At 44.4% G+C, this 22010-nt stretch overlaps 1 protein-coding gene across 3 annotated transcripts; it reads right to left on the bottom strand.

The window, feature by feature from the left end:
- Positions 1-21515, bottom strand: rnf216 (ring finger protein 216). Of its 3 annotated transcripts, none has more exons than XM_085158353.1 (17): positions 21386-21515; positions 20239-20372; positions 19230-19360; positions 17779-19122; positions 17548-17624; positions 16544-16652; positions 15469-15630; positions 15271-15379; positions 15013-15146; positions 13637-13687; positions 12256-12393; positions 11703-11851; positions 10021-10099; positions 2190-2287; positions 1361-1583; positions 918-987; positions 1-494 (listed from the first exon to the last, which is right to left on the bottom strand). In XM_085158353.1, the coding sequence occupies exons 2-17, from the start codon at positions 20360-20362 to the stop codon at positions 103-105; spliced, it is 3390 nt and encodes a 1129-aa protein (XP_085014479.1). In that variant the 5' UTR covers positions 20363-20372; positions 21386-21515; the 3' UTR covers positions 1-102. The 3 variants fall into 3 exon arrangements, with proteins under 3 accessions (XP_085014479.1, XP_085014480.1, XP_085014481.1); XM_085158354.1 differs by lacking the exon at positions 21386-21515 and adding an exon at positions 20971-21369; XM_085158355.1 differs by lacking the exons at positions 20239-20372; positions 21386-21515 and adding an exon at positions 20084-20232.
- Positions 21516-22010: the final 495 nt, after the last annotated feature.

Here is a 22010-nt window from a genome sequence, read left to right as displayed (position 1 = left end):
TAATAATCAGACGGGGAAAAACTTTACTGAAATACTGTAGTGAGGGTACATGAGTGTGTGTGCAGGGGCACACCGGGTCAAAGCAGGATTCACGCCACTGCGTTAGAAGCGTCTGTAGTAGCGGTGCGGTGGCCCGTAGTGCATCGGCATGTCCATCACATCCATGTTGTGCTGATGAAGGTTGAAGGGACCGGGGTTGTGGTGGTGATGGTGGTGGTTGTTGTTGTTGTTATTGTTCAAGGGGGGGAGGTGCTGCAGCGGGGGCACGTAGGGCGCCGGGCGAAGCCGTGGCATGATCACCTGGGGGTAGTGCGGCGGTGGCGCCGGTGGGTAGCGGGGACGCGGAGGGACGAAAAGGGGAGCTTGCACTGCCTGGGGGAGAGGAGCGGGCGGGGGGTTGGGAATGGGTGGGTTTTCTGCGGGTGGACCGACACGGGGCCGCTTGGTGTCTGCGACGGGCTCCGGTGGTGGGCCGACTCTCTTCCCTGAATTATCTGAGAGGAGAATGAAAATAAATAAAATGATCGGTGAGGTGCACAGCAGGATCAAATGTTTCCCTCACGCCTATCCTTCACATAAACCACACACAGGAAACACTCATGCAACTGCTGCCAGCACGCCTGAATAAATAATAGTCAAAGGGATGAAGAGGAAACACCGGAGAGGAAAAGTGTTGTCGTGGCAGTGCCACAGTTTCCTGTCAAAGAACATAATTCACTGCAAACTGAGCGATTAATAGCAGTTTGATGAGTGCCAACATGATTTAATATTGTTATTATTATCAGGGGCTTTTTGCTGTTATTATATAGTGCAGTGAAGAAGAAAGCGGGGCGGAGAGCCACAGCAACACCGCTGCACTCAGCCTGACGGCGTATGAGCTAAAGCTCATCGTTTTCAGAACATGTTTTATTACTGACCTGTGCACTTCTTATTCAGCTCCGCCTCCCCTTCCTTCTGGATCTCCTGAATGATTCGCTCATCATCTTGCTGTAAAAACACAACACACAGAGAAGACATTTCCAAAAACGCTGTTGCCATTATTACTTGACCTTAAACGGCTGAGCTGGTTCGTGTGTTAAATGGTCGTTAACCCGCGAGATCGCTACTACAAAGTCTGCATTATGTAGTTCCAGTAGCTAGAGCACGCTTTACTTCCTGCTCTGTGCTACAAGTGACCGAGGACATTAGCGGATGATCTGGAGCTTCTCCAGCTCATTAACTGCCTGTTGGTTGCCAGTGATTCTGTAGCCAGGCCGCTGTGGGCAGCCACGGCCTCAGATGGTCAAGGTCAAAGTGCAGTGGGAAACAGAACAAGCATCAAGATCTGTGATTATGTGAGTGTTTTGAGTTTGGAGCGCACCGTGGGGTCGGTCCAGAGGGAGCACTTGCGGCAGTGGCGGCAGGGAGCGCCAGGAGACCGGGCGTGCTGGCAGAAGTGGTTATAGCCGGTGATGGGCTCTCGGCAGAGGTAGCACATGAAACTGCCGCAGCGGCACGACATCCGGTTGCAGCCCTCCGATTTGACCAGGCCCGTCCCACACTTGACGCACTTCCTCACCCGAGCTGCCGTCATGCGCTCCTCGCTGCAGCACAGAGAAAGTTTAGGAAAATGTGACTTTTCACACACACAGTATAACAAGTTTCTGTGAAGTATGTGGTGTTTATTAGAGGATGCCTGTGTGACACCAGTCCTGATGATATGCACTCCTTAATTTTCTTGTTATTTATCTGATAAAGGGCAGAGAAGAAGAGCTTCTGTTCTGGAAGCAAACAAAAAAAAGACAAAAACATGACAAGCGATCCTGTCCTATTGAGCCCTGAATATGGGGTTTGTTCCTCTGGATGCAGCAGAACAAACTCCTGCTATTATGATTCCCTTTTAGTTTTGTCCTGTTAGAATCATCAGACCCCGATCCTCTGATCTGTCTACCAGGCCGCTTCCCGTCTCCTTCAGCGCCTGGAAGTAAGACGATCTGCGACCGGCTCAAAACAGGAAGCACTGCCTCCAAGTCCGCTGGGCCTGCAGGAAGCAGCCGGCCTCTGTTTCCTCAAATGTTGTCTGGGAAACTGAAGTGTTTACCCAGCATCCTCTCTGGTAGATGTTAAATCTAGCTCTCCTCACATGTTAAATCCAAGCCATCCTGAGCACTCTGTACATTACTGATGAAGGCTTCCTGTGACCCACTTACAAGCGCACCCTCATGCGGATCTCGTCTCTCTCCAGGACCTCATCGCAGGTCTTCCCAACATGCTGCTTCCATTGGACGTGGCACTTTCGACAGCTCTCCTAAACAGAAGAAGAAGAAAAAAAGACAGGAAGGGGATGTTGAGAAAGAAGGTGCTGCTTCTGTGCTTTTCTGCAATTGTACGTTTCTTAGCATCTCATCAAAAGTCAGGAGATGCATCCACCCATAGTTTTCCCATTAATGCTGAGCAGGTGGTGTAGGGGGGTATTACACTGCAGTCAGAGTGTCTCACACACACACACACACACACACACACACACACACACACACACACACACAGCTGCCTCTGCTAAGCATGCTGCTGGTGCTGCCACTGCAGGGACTCGGGGCTTGCACGGTTAGGTGTGGCTCTCTCTCTGCATGACTGCAGCGAAAGCGCTCGCCGCTGACTGCTCGGTTGCCTAGAAACAACGACTCCAGGCTCCAACCTTTCTCCGTCTCCTCAGCCAAAAGCGCTAGGTTAAAGGGATGTTGGGGAGTGGCGGGTGCAGGCGGCTCGAGGCTCCCACTCTTCCTAACCCTTAGCTAAGTGGTGTCACCATAAATATTTGAGCCCCTCATCTAATATTAAACAGTGTGACAGCTGATGTAGCAAAGCATGATCCACATCTCCACCGCTGCTGCTGCTGCTGAACCTCCCCTCTGTGTCCTGTGACCTCCTCCTTTCACTGGGGGATTTTCTTTTGTTATCATGCATGTAAGTCAGAGCTGATTTCACAATATTCAGTGAGACAGCTCTGCATGAGTAGGGTCAGCCAGAGGGTGGTGGGGGAGAATCTATGGTTTTGGCTGGTGTTTGAGTGATGAGCGCTCCCTAAAAAAGGCACAAGATCTGGATCCAGTTTAGTAGTTTCTTCAAAAAGAGAAAAAAAACATTCTGAATCAAACTGATATAGAGATGAAAAGCACGGATTCAAACCATATGGAGGTTTGGGGTTCATTATGTCAATTATTATAAAGACCCAGTGACCTAATGGATAAGGTAACAGCGTCCAGGGCTCAGGATTGTGAATTCAAATCCCATCTGGACTACATTTGGTCAATTTCCCAACTGTGGAACTAATAAAAGTGATCTTAACTTATCTAACTGAGGAGCAAAGACATTAGAAACACTGTGTGACACTGATCTTGTAACTTGTGTTCTGCTAATAAGCTAATAAGTTGCCAATAAGTCTCCCCGACAGCAGTGGTCTCCCAACAAGATAACTGCAAAACTGGAACATCTCCGGGACCCCGAGAAAGTGTTTAAGGTGCTGACTCAACCTGACACAACCAAGTCAAGAAAAGTCCAATCATTCACACACGCTGATGTAATCATGCAGATGAGTGAAAGCTAAAGAGGAAAATACCCCTATAGTCTGTAGTTAGAGAATAACTGTTAGAGATTACAGGAGAGGAATAAACAGGAAAAGCTCAGGTGGAAGAAATATTCTGCTTAAACCTCAAAAGAAAAGAGCCAGAGTGAGCATTCCTGGACTCAAGTGTCACAAACCCCCCCCAATCAAAACAAGAAAACGCCAGCTCACACAAAGCCAGACAAGGGCGAGAACGACAGAACGATGAGAGCTCGCCCCCTAGTGGTGACATCGAGGCAAAGGAACGAGGAGAGCAGAGCTAGCGCGCCTGTCCGAGACCTGTTTGACAAGACACTGAAAACCAGGAACACACCTGAGTTCTTATAGTGCAGCTAAAAATACAACTGCTGATGTCACAGCCAAACCTTGTAGGGGGTGTGTCGTCCACGCCTTCACTTACACACACACACACACACACACACACACACACACACACAGGAAAGAAAAAGAAACGAAAAAAAATTGAAGCAGGCTGAAATGTGACAGAGGTCACAGAGATAAACATACAGCAGCAGCACCACAAGTTTGTCTTTTTCACCCTCTCTCCATTCATTAATTCACACTCACTGCTCCTGCTATTTTTTCCCCAGCATGTTCCAGCTCGCCTTACTCCTTCATTCACTGCTCTCCTTTTCTGCGTGCCACTCCCTAACAGCACCTCCTTCCTACTTTCATTCATATTTTGCGTCTCCTCTAAATCTTTTTCTTCTTCTCTTGCGGTGGATGCTACAGCAGCCCTTATAAGGATGTGCACAGCTTCTGATGGGCTTGTAAGGGGATGTGTGTGCCTGTCAGCGTGTGGCTTTTGCTGCAATCAAACTCGAGTGGCATTTCAAACGGCAGGAAGGAAGAGGTTAAATCTGACATGACGAGCCATAAGCTTGTTGCTTGCAAACCTGTCACAGGTCTTGCTCCTTTGAGAAAATTCATCTGATCTACAGGAACAGCAACACCAAGACTGCAGTGCACAGATTTGCACAGTGCTTCCACTTCCAGTGTCTCACATATCACATTCCTCAACAAGTAATCATGCACAGGCCGGGGACAAACCTGTGCAAATGTCCTCACAACCACATGTGGAATATGTTTGTGTAGGTCAGACAGAGCCAGGACAGATTGGGAGAAAGAAAAAAAAACTGAAGGAGAGGACAAAATCTGGGTCAAATTTGATGAGAACCACATTTGAAATGGACGAGGAAGTGTGACCGACCAGTCAGAAACCAGTATGAGGGGAGTGGACAGCGTGGCTAGCCAATGAGACGGCGGTGTGGAAGAAGGCGGGTGGGCTTACGGAAGTGTGTCAGTTACATAATGAGGCCCCTCCCTGCTTGAGATTGAGCGGGCTGTGGGGTAGACTGTACAGTGTGTGTGGGAATAAAAAACACACACACACGTGAAAACAAGAGAGGAATTAACACCTCAATATCACCCGTCTCTTATTAAACACTGGTGATAATACCAGCGTGTGTGTGTGATGGGGGTTTCCAGGTAACAACACACATCCCAATTCTAAGTGGAAGTGGAAGCAGCTTTTTGTGGCATACATAAGCAAACATATCTGTGAGCTTAAACATGCTGGCTTTAAAAGCTGACTGAATTTGTTTTGCACTGCAGACGAATCACTGAGCAAGGATCAGACCCAAAGTTATCTGGAGCATGTCTAACTTTTAAGTCTCTGGGTGTGTGTGTGAGCTTGTAATGAGGTGCAGCTGTGCAGTGATGCTGCAAGGCCAGCAACTGTAAGCCTATGGCTCCACCTACAGGCTGCTGGCAGGAATTGCATTGGATTTCTATTCTTCACTGCCTGAGGTGAAGATCTGCAACAAATGCAAGCATAATGCTGAGCCAAAAGGAGGCATCTGAGAGCCACGTGCTAATAGAGAAGCTACGGTAAAGACAAAACGCTACTGTGGAGCCACAAGTAAGAAGAACTAGTCCAGCTTGGGCCAAGTCAGCAGATGTAGGATTACAGAAGAGGTTTGCTATGGAGGAAAAACCCTGCTGGCAGATGGAAAAGCTCAGGTATAATTAAGAATCTGGTTAAAACCTCAGTTTTAGTTTCCTCCAGAGTTCCTTAAAAATCTTTTAAAAAGGCCTCTGGGAAAGTTGATGCTGGAAACACCCTAAAATACCAAGGCAGCAGAAATGCTGAGGAGGATAACTCACATGACTCATTTCTTACTGTTTCAATGTGGTGGCTGCACTGCTTTGAGAGCCGTTTAAAGGGCAATCAAGTCTCACACTGATGTCTCACAGCCCTCTGACTGGAACTAAAACAGGGTTTGCTCAAACACAAAGACAAAGTGCTGCTCTTGTATGAAAACAAATTAAAAAGTTAAGTACCGTAATTGTCAGGCTATAAGCCGCTACTTTTTGCACAAGCTTTGAACCCTGCGGCTTTTAGTCAGGTGCGGCTTTTCTATGGATTGTCCATGATTTTTGTGATATCGTAAGAGGATTTGTTTTGTTTGTTCCGCTGTTGTACGGCACTCCGTTGCCTGGCGGAAGGATTGGGGTTCAAGAGTGGTATGTTGGTCACATGTCCGTCCGCCAGGCAACGTAGTGCCGTACGAAGTAGCGCGAAAAACAACTTCAATGTAGCGCTACGCGTTCAGTGGGAGGCGTGGATGACGAGCGGCGATAAACTTGCAAAAAGCAAGTTATGCCCAACTCCACCAGTGGATTCTGACAGCGTGGAAAAGTGTGAAAACATCCACAATCACCAACGGATTTCGAAGGGCTGGACTGCTGCATGATGAAGAGGAGGACACCGCCACAGCCCTTCAGAGGGTGTTCGACTCTGACACTGACAACGAGGATTTCTTTGGTTTTGAAAGTGACAACGAAGGAGAGAAGCGTAGAGTGGATGACGTAGCCATCCTGAGCCTGTTCGTATCCGACACTGGAGAAGAGGACTTTGGTGGTTTTAGTGCGCAGGAAGAAGAGAAAGATGGTGGTGAATGACTGACTTTTCTTCTTGTTAAAGCCGTGTCACTGCACCTGAGCCTAAAAGGTAGGCCGAATCTATTTTTCTGGTGTGCTGTAGGTTATTGTTATGTACTACATTTGTTACTCTTTTATGAAGCACAGTACATGTTTCGTACTTGTAATTATCACTACTTGTACATATACCTAAAAAGCTATGCAAATATGTACCCATAACTTGTTTTTCAAAATATTAATAAGAGTGATGTGTCTCCAAACAGCCATCTCTTTCCTGACAATTCGCTTTGTGCTCTTACATATGATAAGTCAACATTGAAACACCTGCGGCTTTTAGTCAGGTGCGGATAATGTATGTACAAAACAGGATTTTGCCCTGATTTTAGCTGGTGCAGCTAATATTCAGGTGCGCTTTGTAGTCCGGGAAATACGGTATATCCCATTTTCAAAACAGAAAATGACAAAAAGGAAAAATATTTTACACTTTGGAAGAGACTTTTTAAATATGTGCTTACACCACAGGGACATGCTACACAGAGGGCACCATAAAGCCAATTCACAACAACCTGTTTCACAAGCCTGAATATGAGAGCTACTGGCAGCGTCGGGCATTTAATAAAATATTTTTTCTCTTGACTTGTCTGAGTCCAGGTTCTGTGGGCAGCACTCTCAGCAGAGACCCCCAGAGCACCCTCCTCTCCCAGCTCATCTAGGAGAGATTCAGTCTGTCCACTGTCCCTACTCCAGGGACTCCGCTCTCTAGGAGGTACCCAGAACACTTCACCTGTGAGGGGGTCCGGCATCCTAGTCAGATTTCCAAACCACCTCAACCTGCTACCTTTGCTGTGAATGACAGCTCTACTCTGAGCCCTCCCCAAACGCCTGCACTGCTCCCACTGTCCCTGATGGAGAGCTCAGACTCCCTTCAGACGAAGCTAATTCCTGCATCTTGTATTTGCGATCTCATTCGTTCATTCATTTGGTCATCCACTGTCACCAGAGCTTGTGACCACAGATCTGGTCACAAGTCACACAACAGTGCCTGTACAGATTGCGAGCTTTACAGTTTTACTAATGTTTATGTGCAATGTCGCCATCTTGGATTGTTAAATTGGAGCTGGTGGGGTTGCTTCAACTTTCCGAGTGGGAAGTCTGACTTGAAGGGCTGTTCTAGTCGAAAATTTCAATTGGGAACTTGGAAATTCTGACTTCAAACAGAACACACCAAGAAATCTATGCTATATTATTAGATCTTCAATCTCCTTCTCTCTCCATCCTTAAAGCACAGTGGGAGAAAGATCTTGGGATGACTATAACAGATGAACTCTGGCAATCTTTTCTCCGGAGGGTACACTCTTCTTCGATATGTGCCAGGCATGGGCTCCTTCAATTCAAGGTCCTACACCGATTACATATCTCCAAGGAAAAGTTAGCCAAGTTCTATCCAGAAGCTGACCCTCTGTGTAACAGATGTAAAGCAGAAACAGGTTCGCTCCTTCATACTTTTTGGACATGCCCCAATCTTCATAACTATTGGGTGTCTATATTTAACACTCTGTCAGAGATGTATAACGTTAAATATGATCCCTCTGTTCTAACGGCTATCTTTGGGGTGATACCTCAAGACATCACTTTGCCAAAATACTATTCGAATTCTATTGCCTTTGCTTCACTTATCGCAAGGCGCCTTATACTTTTCAGATGGAAGCAGGAAGCTCCTCCCACACATGAACAGTGGCTTGCAGAGCTCATGAGGTTTTTACATTTAGAAAAGATGAGATATACACTGGCAGGTTCAACCACCAAATTTCTTAAGGCATGGCAGCCATTCCTGATGTACATGGAAACGTTTAAAATGACCACCTTATCATGACCAGATGCCATATCTCTATATCACTATCATAGTTAACTGTACACTGAATGTCCCTTATACATTTTATTTTTATATTTGTTTGTTGTTGTTTGTTTGTTTTTTGTTGTTTTGTAGGGGTTTCTTTGGTTTGTTTGTTTGTTTTCCTTTTCTATTTCTGTTATCTTTTGGGGTATTGTAAATACTGAACAGCAAACTACTTTATGTTCAATGTTTTGTTATTAACATGCTGCTGTGACTGAAAATAAAATTTATATATATATAAAAAAAAAAAAACAGAACACACCAGAAGAACCATGTCCTCAGTCTTGGAGGTGCTAATTCGCCCCTCTCCACTTCACACTTGGCTGCAAACTGCCCCAGCACAAGCTGGAGGGGCTCGCCCGATGAAGCCAGAGAAACAACATGATCTGCAAAAAGCAGAGAGGTGATCCTGAGACCACCGAACTCGATACCATCGGCTGCACCTAGAAATGAAAACTTGTCCTCTTTTCTTCTTGACCGTGTTTCTACAAGTCTCACAGACCTGATCTGTGCGGGCAAGATCCTCCAGTTTGCCTGCACTGTACAGACTGGCCTTCTGCCATGAAACTGGTTGAGCTCACCAGCTTTATAACCATGTTCTCCGTCCATGGCTACAAATTGGTTTGAAAGCGACTGCACTACTCCTGCTTCTCTTTCTTCTGCTTGTTTTTTTTAGCCTTTTTCTGTCAACTACTTTGTTAGCGTGCAGGTTTAATCTGTGTTTTTCATCATGTACATGTGCAATGTTTTTTTGGCCAGATTAAAATCTTCAAACGGCCCAAATCTGGCCCACGGGCCTTCAGTTTGACATGAGAATTGAAAGAATGCGAGCTCATCGGCTAATGAAGGGTCTGACCTTATACCACTGTGCGAGGAGTCACGCATTTTTCTTGTATGGCTACTGACATAACCCCCTCCCAACTTCTCTCCTACCTTTGAGGGAATGCAAAGATAGCAGAGGTGTGTGTATGTTTGCTTCTCTTTACAGTTGTGAGCAGGAGTGAGTGCGAGACGTTTACAGAAGCAGAGCTCACAGAAAAACAGGAAAACGGGAGGGTTGTATTTATGTGGGGAAAGGAGCGTGAATGAGCCTGTGTGTGTTTCTGCCAAATAATGAAGGTTTTTTTTTTTTGGCCTGGAATTTGTGTGACAACTCCGGCAGACAAAGAGCATCGCCTCCCCCTGCATTCCTCAGACAGAGGGAGGAGGCCCAGAGATAAACAGAGAGGGAGCCAGAGGTGGCGACCTCGCCACATGGAACGGTTCATCATTTCCAAAAGCTGCTCATCAATCTCTCCTCTGCCTCTCTCTCTTATGCATGTCGGGCTTCGTGTCCAGGATGCACGGAGATGATTTATAGGTAGACACCATTTTGCTGTCATGACACTCTGAATTATTCACGATCCAGTCGTCCACTCTTGGTTTGAAAATTTAGATTAGATCATCTGTGCTGTAAGTACTCTCACCCAGGGTCACATCAGAAGATGTGCAGATGAGTGTCGACCTACTTTGGTGTACACTTCTTTGCGAGAGTGTTTAATTTACTTTATAAACAGAGAGAGAGCAGAAGAGCAGAACTCACCTTGCGGCACCGAGGGTTGGGACAGCTAAACAGAGACATGTCTTTGTCCAGCAACGCTGGGAAGTTGCAAAACGGACACCTGGAAGAGATCAGAGAGGAAAGGAAGATGAGAGGAAACGTACAAGGCATCTGTATATGATAAGATGATGGTACGCTGACAGCCGATTAGAGACAGTCACACATTAAATGACTCCAGTCATAATTCAGCAACTCTATGACTAAAAATGAGCTAGACAAAGCAGCCAGATCTTCAACATCCCACAGTAGGAGAGGCAAAGTGCTAATCATAAATAGGTTAGGCTGCAGCTAGCTATTATCAACCTGCGGACCATTTTCTCACGGCAATTTCTCTAAGCCCCCCCTCCCTTTCGTTCTGTAAAAGTGAAGATGAACCATACTGAACATGAATCCAGTCTGTGGGAGAACCTCAGCTGACTGGCTTTTGCATTACAGCTGAAATATTTTCTACTGTTTCTGTTTGCATCACCTGATTTGCATTTCCACCAACCCATGTTGTCGTGTAAACTTTGAATCTACTCCTGATGCTTTGTGTTTGCTTTGAACATGATTAGCCCATGAGCCGAAGTTCTATTTTAAAAGTTTGATTTTTTTTAATGAAAATTTTACATTTTCAGTAAAGCCTGGAGGCCACTTCTGCAAAATGACAGGGGGCTCAGGAGCCAGTTATTAAAAAATAACTGATTATCATTTATCATGATTTAATTTCATTCAGTTATATTTTTATAGCACTGAATCACAACAGTCGCCTCGAGGCGCTTGGTAAGACCCTGCAATAGGACAGAGAAAACCCCAACGAAACCCCCTCAAAGCAAGCACTTGGCGACAGTGAGAAGGAAAAACTCCCTTTTAACAGGAAGAAACCTCCGGCAGGACGAGGCTCAGGGATGGGTGGCCGTCTGCCAGTTGGGGTGAGGAGAGGGAGACAGGACAAAAGACAGACAGAGAGCCAGAGATTAGTAATAACTGATGACTGCATGCAGAGGTGTGTATAAACAGAGTGAGTGTGAAAAAAAGGTGAGTGAAGAACACACACTTGCAGTGCATCATGGGAAGCAGCCTAGGCTTATTGCAGCATGGTCACCAGGGTCACCTGAAGCCCTAACTACAAGCCTTATCTAAAAGGAACGTCTTAAGCCTAATCTTAAAAGTAGAGAGGTTGAATCCAAACTGGGAGCTGGTTTCACAGAAGAGGGGCCTGAAAGTTGAAGGCTCTGCCTCCCATTTTATTTTCAAATATCCTAGGAACCACAAAGAAACCAGCAGTCTGAGAGCGCTCTGTTGAGGTGGAATGGTACTGTGACGTCTTTAAGATAAGACAGGGTCTAATTATTCAAGGCCTTGAACTTTAAATACTGAACAAACATTAAAATGCCCACCATTCATTTTTAAAATAGTGCATTTTCAAATTAACTGACTTTTTAGTGTTAACTTAGTAGAAAGATTGGACACCAGGCTAAAGATGAGCCTTATGTCCCTACAGCCTACAGTCTATCCATCTGTAAACATTGCTGGAATCTCTTTATTCAATTTTATTAAGTCAATTAAAAATCTGTTTGTGGACAAACTGGCACCTCGAGTTATCAGTTACTTTATTATACCTATAAATCTGGGAGCAAAGAAAAGCAGAATCCAGCTACAGAGCTACCCCCACACACACTTACCTCACTAACTCATCTGCACAGGTGGCAGCAACCGCCTCCTCCGCCTGCCTCTCGTAATATTTACACAGTATATTCTCTGGTAGGACCTTCTCCAGCTCACACACAGGGTAGGAGCACGGGCAGCCCCCCTCCATGCAGCTCAGGTCCGACTACAAGAAGAGGACGGAGCGCGACTTCATTACAGAGAAGAGACGCTGCACGTTCACAGCCACCTCCAGTTTAACTGACCATTATTATGACACATTATTAGGTACAACAGTGCGCTCAGATGAGGCGGATGAAAAACACGACAACCTTTTATGCAATACAGTATATACCAGTACCAGCAACAAGGCACCTAATAAATGGGAAAGTCTTTATTTTCACAATAATACATGGACAACAAACATTGATGATATTGTGAAATCTGTGCCCCAGCTCATATTCAATCTTGACATTTACTTGACAGCTCATCACTCAAAGAGGTGTGTATTATTATGGGATTAGTCAGTTATAGTTGCCAAGCAACATTACCAGTTAAGTCGTATTGAAAACAGAAAATGTCTGTGTGTACCTTCCCAGAGCCGAACACCGCCTCCTGAGCATATTTGACCAGGCACTCTTTACAGAACAGGTGACCGTCCGAACACTGCGTCATCTTCTCAAAAGCAAACTCCCCAAAACAGCAGCCACACTCTATCAGCTGACCATCCTGGAAAAACAATCGGAACACATCATAAGTCAAAAACCTCACATTATGCAGAAAATCCTGACAATATCTAAAATGAACCTCGAATGAAACCAGCACATTCTGCAAGCTAACAAGTTTTATACTGGATTTATTATGATTATTTCTGAAATACAGAATATGATGCAAAAACAGACATCGTAGAATTCTAAAAAGCTTAAATTTCAGTATTTTGTACCACAAAAAAACACATTTATTCTTCAACACAATCTGAGCTCTCTTAGGCAGCTTTCTTGTCATTTCTTTAAGTCATCTTCAGGAATAGTTCTCCAGGTTTGTTTAAGAACATTCAAAGCTCTTCTTTGGATGCTGACTGCCTTTTGTTTCAATACATGACTGATACTTTCCATTATGTGGTTTTATATTATATTATATTGTTTTAACTGCATTGCTGGTGTGTTTGGGATCACTGTCATGCTGAAAGGTTAACTGTTTCAGGTTAGATACTGAGTAAGATCCTCAATAGCTTCTCAACAGCCACCCTTCCACTAAGACCATTTCTGATGATCCTTCAGTGAAGAGTAGATGGATTCGTTGGATCTCTCAGGTCCTGTGTCAGATCCTTGCTTGTCTTCAGGACACGACTTTCAGACACTGAAATCTGCTGTAGATACTTCTTTAGACCTACCACTTCTTCTTTCATCCTCCACTTCTCCAGTTTCCGCACTGCTGACCAAGCCAAGCTAGACAAGCTTTCAGGTAATACTTTGGGAATCACGTTATATTCAATTTTATGCCTGTCAAACTGTGTTGTATTTGGCATTTTTAGTAGATTCAGTGAAAGAAATGGGAACAAATACGTTTTTTGTGACAGGCCGCTGGTAAAAAAGTGGCTAAAGATACAATATAAAACTGGTTCTAAGCAAATCTGTTATGTGTAGGCACAACACTGGTGTCACAGAAGCTGCCTTATTATCATTATCATTATTATTATCATTAATACTATTATTATTGTTGTTTAAAAGCTTGATTGAAATGAGTGAAAAGGCAGCCAAATATCCAAAGAAAAAATTTAAGAGCTTTTGAAAGCTGCAAAACCACATTAATTAAAAAAAACAAAAACAAACGTCTGGCTCCTTGGCAACACTATAAAAAGAAATGAGGGGTGTCTCAAGACTTATTCACAGCACAGTGTTATCTGGAAACATCACTGAAAAGCCACTTTAGACTGAATCAACAGATAGAGATGCATTGTGATGAATCCTACCTTCTTATACTCATCTTCATTGACCTGAAGAGCAAGGAGGAAGTCCTCATGCTGGACACAAAGAGAGAGAGAGGGTGAGAGAGAGAGAGAGAGACAGAGCGGGGCAGTCGATTAATTGGTGAAGATCGGGCGCACGAAGTAAGCTGTAAGCCAACATTGATGTAACACTTTTCTACCTCTGCAGAGAGTGACCTGAAAACAGAGAGTCCCTGGGACTGAACCGGCTCCGCTGCTGGGCGTATGATGCCATGGGTGTATGTTAATTTAGCTACTGACTGTGCCTAAGTTTGACTAACATATTCACCCTACTAAGTGCTTGAAATCTAAATGACTGAACATTAGCCTCAGAAATCTTTGTATTCCATGTTATGCGGCACGTCACAAGGTTATCAACAGTTGTGAAGCAGCTCTATGCAACATATCCAACCATTATAATTGTTCTATTCGCTGAAGCAAGACGCCTTTAATATACCGAGCAGCACCACATTATTCCCTGGTCTTCGAACAAATGCAGCTTTCAACAGTAGAGTTGTCCAATTAGTAACTTAAATCCTCAAGCGGCAGATTTAATACAACCGCCTGTGCAAGGCAAGAAATTATCATCATGAAGCTGACTGCACAATATGAAGCTCCAGACTAGTTCCTATATGCTTCAGTTTCACTATGCGGTTCTATCACCTGCTAAATGGTTAATGGCACAAACAAAATAGGGAGAGGATAGCTACTGGTAGCTACCACAGACAGGGGAAATAGCAGACAGTGGAAACTCTACTCAGCAAAAAAATAAATAAATAAATAAATAAAAGGCCTGGTAAACAGAAGCAAAGAAGGTGAAGAGGGAGAGTGAAAGAGACCTAATAAAAACAAGAAGGAGCTTTGGATACTGGATGGAGAGAGCTCCAAGACATGAGAGGGATTTAAAGCAACATAATTAGCCCCATATACCCGACTGCTTTAAAAGCCAAAGCTTTCCAGTCTTTGAGACAATGGTGAAGGGTGGGGAAAGGTACAGTGGGAAAAGCTAGAAAGAGTGCTTGCTATACAAATGAGTTACTGCATTAGAAAGCTACTGTTTAGATAAGTGAAGTATATCATTATCTGTTAAAAAATGAAGGCTTATAGAGTTCAGAGTTTTCTTGCACAGAAGAATTCTTGGTGCAGAAAACAAAGAGGTTTTTACACAGCCATAAACACCCCCGTAAGGAATGTAAGGTAACACAGACTTGCTGCCTTTATACTCCATGAACCAATTATGGTTGTTGTGCTCAGTTCACTCCGCCACCCCCCACATAGGGCCATTCTGGGCTATAAAAATCGTGATAAATGCAACACTGAAGGAAAACAGAGTGCCTGAGTGAGTGTATTTGTGTGTGTACCTCTGCCCATTCCTTTGCCTTCTGCTGATAGAACGAAAGCTCCTTCTGCACAGATGCCTCCAGACTGCTGTATGTCCTACAGTACCGACGGTCATTCTCCAAGAAGTACATCCTCTTGTCAAACTTAACCGAACCTGGCGGACAAGGAAGAAACCAGTTACTGAGAGTTTCCAGTGGCTTGTGAAAGCAATTTCTGAATGTGCAAAAGAGCAATAAGTAAAAAATGCAAAAACAGGTGCATGCTAAAAGTTTTCTCACCGTGCTCAAAGTGGAAATCAACGTAGCAGCGTTCCGAGGTCCTGCTCCGTCGTTTCTTTCCCGACGGGTCCCCTGACTCTTGCCACTTCTTCAGAGCTTCACATAAGGCCTGGGAGGAAGAGTGAGTGAGAGTTGAAAGGTACGACAGAAAAGAAGACAGAGGAGGCATGGTGTGCTCTCAGATGGGACTTTAGGTACCTTGCGTGTGATTGCATAGTGTCCCTTTAGGGCGTTGAGAGCCCATTTAATGTCCTGACAGCTGAGCATCCTGAAATCTGCCATGAGCAAGTCAGCGGCCTGCATCACAACTTCAGGTCCCACTGCGCCCAGCTTGCCATAATCAAACAAGTCCTCGGTCACCTGAAAAACCGCAAACATGAAAACAGACACACACACACACACACACATATATATATATACGATTCACAGATTATATGAAGCTGTAGTCAGTGATCGGCTTGAGTGGAAAGGTAAAATAAATAAATATCGGTAAACCGCCAGGACTTAAAAGTCAATTCAACAATGAAAAATTGCAGTGTTTACTTGAACTAACAGCTACACCCTGACACAGGCAGTCATAGCTAATAGCTGTCTGCTAGGGCTCACTTCCACCCATTTGTATCACTGATGTGAACCTCTTCCCTACATTTACATCGGAGGAGACGTCTGGGACATTTTTATTATAATAATCTCAAAAATAAAAAGGCCTACTCTGAGATACAGCCCATCCATAAGGATTGTCCCTCAGTTTTGCTGACTGAAATTCTATTACTTCTGAAGTCCACGAATTAGTAGATATTAGGGTCTGATTGTTGCAGTTAGCTAATAACTTAGCACTCAACCCTTTGGTCTTAATATAATCACTTCTGACATCAAAATACCCCCAAAGAACATATACAGTCTATATTTACATACAGCATGGTTTATTTCTTTTAATTTGGTTACTAGACGGAGCCTCAGCACATCCATTCCATCATTCTACATCAACACTCTTTAACCACATCATAGACATAATCTGATACCAGAAATAGTTCCATTAGAAACTATAACGGTCTGCTCCGCTTGAATTCATGGAACGAGGAACCACGTCTCCGTTATTAATTTGTATCTACACTTTACATAACTGTCCTAAAAGGGCTTTTAAACCCTGACCCACACTGCGAGATCCTAGCTTACGTTGCACTTTTTACTGATTGAAATTCTACTGTTTGCACATTAACACCATTTACACACATTTTCTGTGCATCTAACACACACACACAAAGACACCTGCCTCATTTTGGGTGCCACCAGACTCTAGTAGGATGCTGGTGGGAGCTGATGTGGCTGCTGCCGTGTCTTTCCTCGGATAATCTTGAGTCTCCAACAGCAGGTTACAGATACTGGGAACAGAGCAGAGGGAAGGGGGGCTGCATGTGTACAAGCTCTCACAAACATTCACACAGTTACAACTGTGCACAGTGGCAATCATTTCATATGTGACCACCTACACCTGTCTTTATGACGCTGCGTAACATACAAGCTAAAACAGAATGCAATAATTTGCAAATCCTTTCAAAGGATAAAGGTACTACCAGAGAGTTAGAGACTGTATTGCTGACAAATATCAAGAAAACCGAGAAAAATTGTTATACTATCAGTCCAAAGGCCAAAAACTCCTGACCCTGGGCTCTTTGAAGATAGACTGAGGAAAAGGGGAAAACTGCCCTGTGATCAGACCAATCAGCAACTATCTTTACCGTGTACTCTGCACTAAAGCAAAGAGTTTAAATCAGCTTTTTTAAATCAGTGTACAGATCAAGACCCAAGATCGTGACGATACAGACGTACATATATGAAGGCATCACTAATACTGGAGAAGGTTCTGCTTATTTCAGCTAGACAATGGCAAACCACATGTTGCACCAAAATGATATATTATACATGTAACCACTTGAAACAGCAGCTTAGTATCCAAAAACTTGCAAATTGCTGATAAAAGAAGAAATGACACAAGAGGCAGATTTGACCTTGTCCCATCTTTTTCTGAATGCGTTCTTGGCATAAATTCCAAATAAACATGTGTATTTAAAGGAAATACAATTTCTCCGTTTCATCATTTCTTTTTTCTATTGAACTATTTTGAATTAATTACAGACTTTATATGACTTGCAAATCACTGCATTCTGTTTTAAAATTCACATGTGGCACATTGCTTCGAACATGGTTACCCAACAAGATTTATGTATCTATTTTAAAGCTCTACGTTAAGGTTAAATTAGATAAGATGATTCTTACACATTCAAGTCTTTCACATTATTCTTTTGGATCAGTTCTGCTACATAGGTTTCTTGGACGTCGGGGAGTAGATCCAACTGTAGAGGATATTCAAAAAGTTGAGGAGAGCATGGCCGGAAAGAAGAATGGGGTTGGAACGGATGAAATGCGAGACAACACAGCACAATTACACTCATTTAACTTTATAACAGGTAAAAGAGATGCAAACAATTTTCGTAATGAGATACTCACAACACCATTGATAAGGGCTCTAATGTGAGGCTGGTGCTCTGGTCTCTCCTGTTGTGCGGAGGGTCCAGGCCTTGCATCCTCTATCTGGGGAATGTCCTCTGGTGCTGGAGGCACTGCGACCAGATTAAGTCTTTCTGGGTTCTGACCCAGAATAAGTCGTGCTTCTTCTCTGTTGTGTGGGACTGAAGCTGCGGGAGCGGGAGGAGCTGGAGGAGCAGGGTTAGAGTTCACACCAGGTACCCTAATGTTAAGTCTGTTGGCTGGCTGAAGCAGACCCGAGGGACCAGCCTGAGCTGGAGGGTTTGGAAGGGCATTTTTGGGTGCCTGGCTCCCCAGGATGATCCGGTGACCTGCTTCTGGAGGACCCAGTCTCTCTGGGGCTGCAGCTATTAGAACTGCAGGGGGCATCCCTGGTATAACCTGAGGGGGTTGAGGAGGCTGGGCCGCAGCCTGGGCAGGGGCCTGAGCCAGGGGCTGCGGCTCAATCTGAATGAGATTGCCCCGCATTCGAGTGACTGGCACAGGCTGCAGCAGACCCTGGGGCTGGGTTATTAGAGCCGAAGCTTGATTTGGCTGTGGTGGAAGAACAACTAGCTTCACCTCCTTCAACTGGATGAGGTGGGGCTGCACTGACGCTGTTCCACCAGACTGGAACAGTGAAGTACTAGGCTGAGGGTGCGTCCGTATACGAGATGGAGGATGTGCAGACGAAGTACTGGCCTGAGGATTGTCTTGCGTAAGGCTACTCGTGCTAGCCTTTACTTGAGTCTTTGTAGAAGAACTTGAAGCAGTCACTGCAGCAGCACAAATATAGTTTGTGGCACTGGCAGAGGAGTTCGCGTGATGCTCCAACCGTAACTGTGCTGAGGAGCCAGGTTGTGGATGCGCGAGTCCAGATGTGCTAGGCTGAGGCTGGACAAGCACTTGTTCAGGTACTTGTGCAGGTATTCTGGATGAGATGGTGTTGGCCTTGGCATTTGTGGAGGTAGATGGGGTGTGGACAGAAGAAATTGCATGGAGCTCCCCGCTTGTGTCTGCTGATGTACCGTCGTGCTGCTGTGAGTTTATGGTCGGTTTTGGCTGGGAGAGTGATGAAGGGCCGAGATCCAGCAGTGTGTTTCCAGATGTGCTCGAGTGCGCCGGAAACTGTACTTTAATGGCTGCTTGGGGAGACGTGGTTCCCTTGGCATCTCTGGAGGTAGACGGGGCACAGGCAGGGACTGGGTCCAGTGTGGAAACCCCAGAAGATGCGCTACTTTGACCTACAACTTTAATTGGGTTGTGCGAGGCCCCGCTCCATTTCGCCGCTGGGCGGATCACGTGTCTGCGCGCAGGCATTAGCGGCTGAAGAGAGAGCAGAAAGAATCCCAGAAAAATGTATTCAAACATATATAAATAAGTCTCAAGTGACATGCACAAAGAAAGGTTCAAGAATAATCTGCATCAGTTACCTCCAGTATGCTAACATCGTCGTCATCTGCATCGTCCGGGACTAAAACGGGACTGCTGGGTACAAGAGTCACAGGTTCTTCATCCGAGTCATCAGAAATAGTTATGAGCTCTCTCAAATGAGAGCGCGAGCCTGCACAGACACACGCACAGCGGAGTTATTAAACGATGCATTTACAGGGGATGTAAAAAGGGACATTCACTGCATCGTGTGGAAATTTAAGACAAAAGAGATGAGCGATTGCAACATGAGCCAATGCTGAATTTCTTTGCAGAAACGGTTAGTTCATCAGACAACTAGCTGAGGTGCTGGAAATAATCTGCACTTTTGCACTTCCTCCTAAAAAGTACAAAACACGAGGTTTATATGCGTGTGTGCAACAGGTCATATACAAGAAAGTGGCTGGACCTCTCAGAGCATAAGCAGAACATTTACATCTTAAAACGTGAATCTCTGCAAGGCAAGCTATTCGAGCACATTTTGATAATTGTTTTTAGGTTTTTATTAACATACTGTTACTAACCTGAAGTTTATAAAGGTGCTGACGGGTTTATTAGATCAGCAAATTATTTTTTTATGTAGTTATGGAGCATCTGTTGCACTTTTTACACTGTTACAACAAATGCATGTACTATGCATGTCTGTGACTTCTCTCTGTATACTCCAGCTTCCTCCCACAGAGCAAAACATACTTGGTGTAGCAAGGCTGACTTACAATTCTAAATTGACCATAAAGATTGATTTAGACTTCTGGTTGAGATTTACGGAAGGAGTTGAATTGGAGTGTTAGTGTGAATGGTTGTCTGCCTCTATGTGTTAGCTCTGCAACAGACTGGTGACCGTTCCAGGGTGTACCTTGCCACAGATGCGAAAGGCTCTAGCCCTTTCCATGACCCTAACTTGGACAAGTGGAAGCAAGCAAATGGATAGATGCATAAAAACAATAATCATATATCCTGGAGACAGACAATTGTGTCTACATGCATGCCGGTGCGGATGTGAAGTCTCACCTTGGCTGCGGTGGACATTGAAGCTTGCCAGGTGAATGACCTCATCATCGCTGCCTCCATCTGCCATTGTGAAACTACACTTAGCAGCTCCCTGAATCAGCCCACATACACAATCACTGCTCATTCAGTAACATCTACACCCACACACACAGACACACACATACAGAGAGTTATGTTTCCATCAGAGGACATTACATACACACGCATTACTTTCCTGGAGATTTACCATAACCATAATCACTGCCTTTTAAACCCTTACCACAAACAAACTCTTCAAACGAAAATAGATTCGTGTTATGGGAACTTGTTTTATTTTATTTTTCTCGTAAAAAGGAGGCAAGTCCCTTCAATGTGACTTTTTATAACCATTAAATTCTATCGTTAGAATGTCTATGTATGACACGCGCACAACAACACTATCACCCTGCTGGTATTCCCCTGGAATCCAGCAAATGGTTTCAGTTTAACATCTGTCACATTTACAGAAAACGAGGAGAGCTGGACTCCACCCTGAGAACACAACTAATCTAATCGCACAGACTACTAAAGACTCAGGAGCACGTTAGTGACTCCCCCAAACACGTTACTAAAGAGAACTCAACAAAGACGGAAGCTCCACGGGGAAACAGAATGCGGAGTTGGGCTCATTTAAATCACCACCGACGAATAACATTAGCGCTACCACTGATGTGTTCGCCAGCACAGTCGTGTAAACAAATATGTGCTAGCGACCTGTATCGGCTTTACTTGCGGGCGCAGCTCTGATCGTCCTCGATCTGATCAAAGGTGGCACAAATCTTGTGTTGTTAAAACAGGACACGCTAACCCAGCGAGAAGCTGCCTGTACTCGTCCCCCGCACTTGCATCGCTTTCCCCGCCGTGACATTAGGTTTAACATGGCCCTTTTAGCATCAAGTTTAAGGCGGTGTTTGAAAACAAGCATCCCGTCATGGCTATCGATCATTTCCGCTGACACAAACAGAACAAACTGCTCTTAGCCAAGCTAGCATTCGTTAGCTTGGCTGGCTAGCTAGCCAGACTAGTTAGCTGACTTGTGCGAGGCTTCCTGTCCACAGAACCGCTTCAAACAGTCCCCACACGGCTCGAAGTCACAACACGAGAATATCTATGTAGAAAAGTACTATACCGCAGCTCCGTCTTGGTTCATGAGTACAATACGTCTTCTTGGTCAAGTGACAAAACGTGAATAACGAAACAAACTGCCAAAACAAGAACAGCAGAAACGTCACGACGTTAAAACACCCAGTCACCACGTTCAGACGGCCTGTGGGAAATGTAGTCCCACCCACATCAAGCGTTAAGTCCAAGATACAAACGTACCCATTCTGTCGCGAAATACAAGTTATCTACTGCCTGAGGTATTGTATTTATATGTAGGGCTCCTTAAACAAGAAGCAGAAAAACTTTGAACTATTAGCTCTCTTTCCCTTTTAGTTAGGATTAAAGAAAACCATACTCAAACAAAAGATGAAAATAATATACTTAAAATGACTTTGAATATGAAAATCATATGTAACTATCAAGTCTGTATTTTTAAATGCTCTGTAACGCTATAAGCTATTTTAAAGGAAATCAGCTATGCTTTTCACGTTTTCCTAACATTTATAGGATTCTATTGCAATGATGAATTAAATAAATGAATTAAATAATCATAAATAAACAGTTCAGTGTCTGTCCAAGTTATCCCACAGACTGCACTAAATACTCTGTTTCAGATGACTGACTCCGCCACTGAAGAATCTCCAATTTCT

Source organism: Neolamprologus multifasciatus, chromosome 4, assembly GCF_963576455.1.
Source record: "Neolamprologus multifasciatus chromosome 4, fNeoMul1.2, whole genome shotgun sequence".
NCBI classification, from domain to species: domain Eukaryota; kingdom Metazoa; phylum Chordata; class Actinopteri; order Cichliformes; family Cichlidae; genus Neolamprologus; species Neolamprologus multifasciatus.
The sequence above is the reverse complement of the archived record's forward strand: the minus strand, read 5'-3'. Positions and strand labels throughout refer to the sequence as shown.

Excerpts from the sequence above, each read along its gene's own strand:
- rnf216 (XM_085158353.1), bottom strand. The coding sequence starts at position 20,362 with ATGAGCAGTGATTGTGTATGTGGGCTGATTCAGGGAGCTGCTAAGTGT. Across the intron at positions 17,625-17,778 it reads GAGCCCTTATCAATGGTGTT|TTGGATCTACTCCCCGACGT; the intron begins GTGAGTATCTCA and ends TATCCTCTACAG. Across the intron at positions 2,288-10,020 it reads CCAACCCTCGGTGCCGCAAG|GAGAGCTGTCGAAAGTGCCA; the intron begins GTGAGTTCTGCT and ends TCTTCTGTTTAG.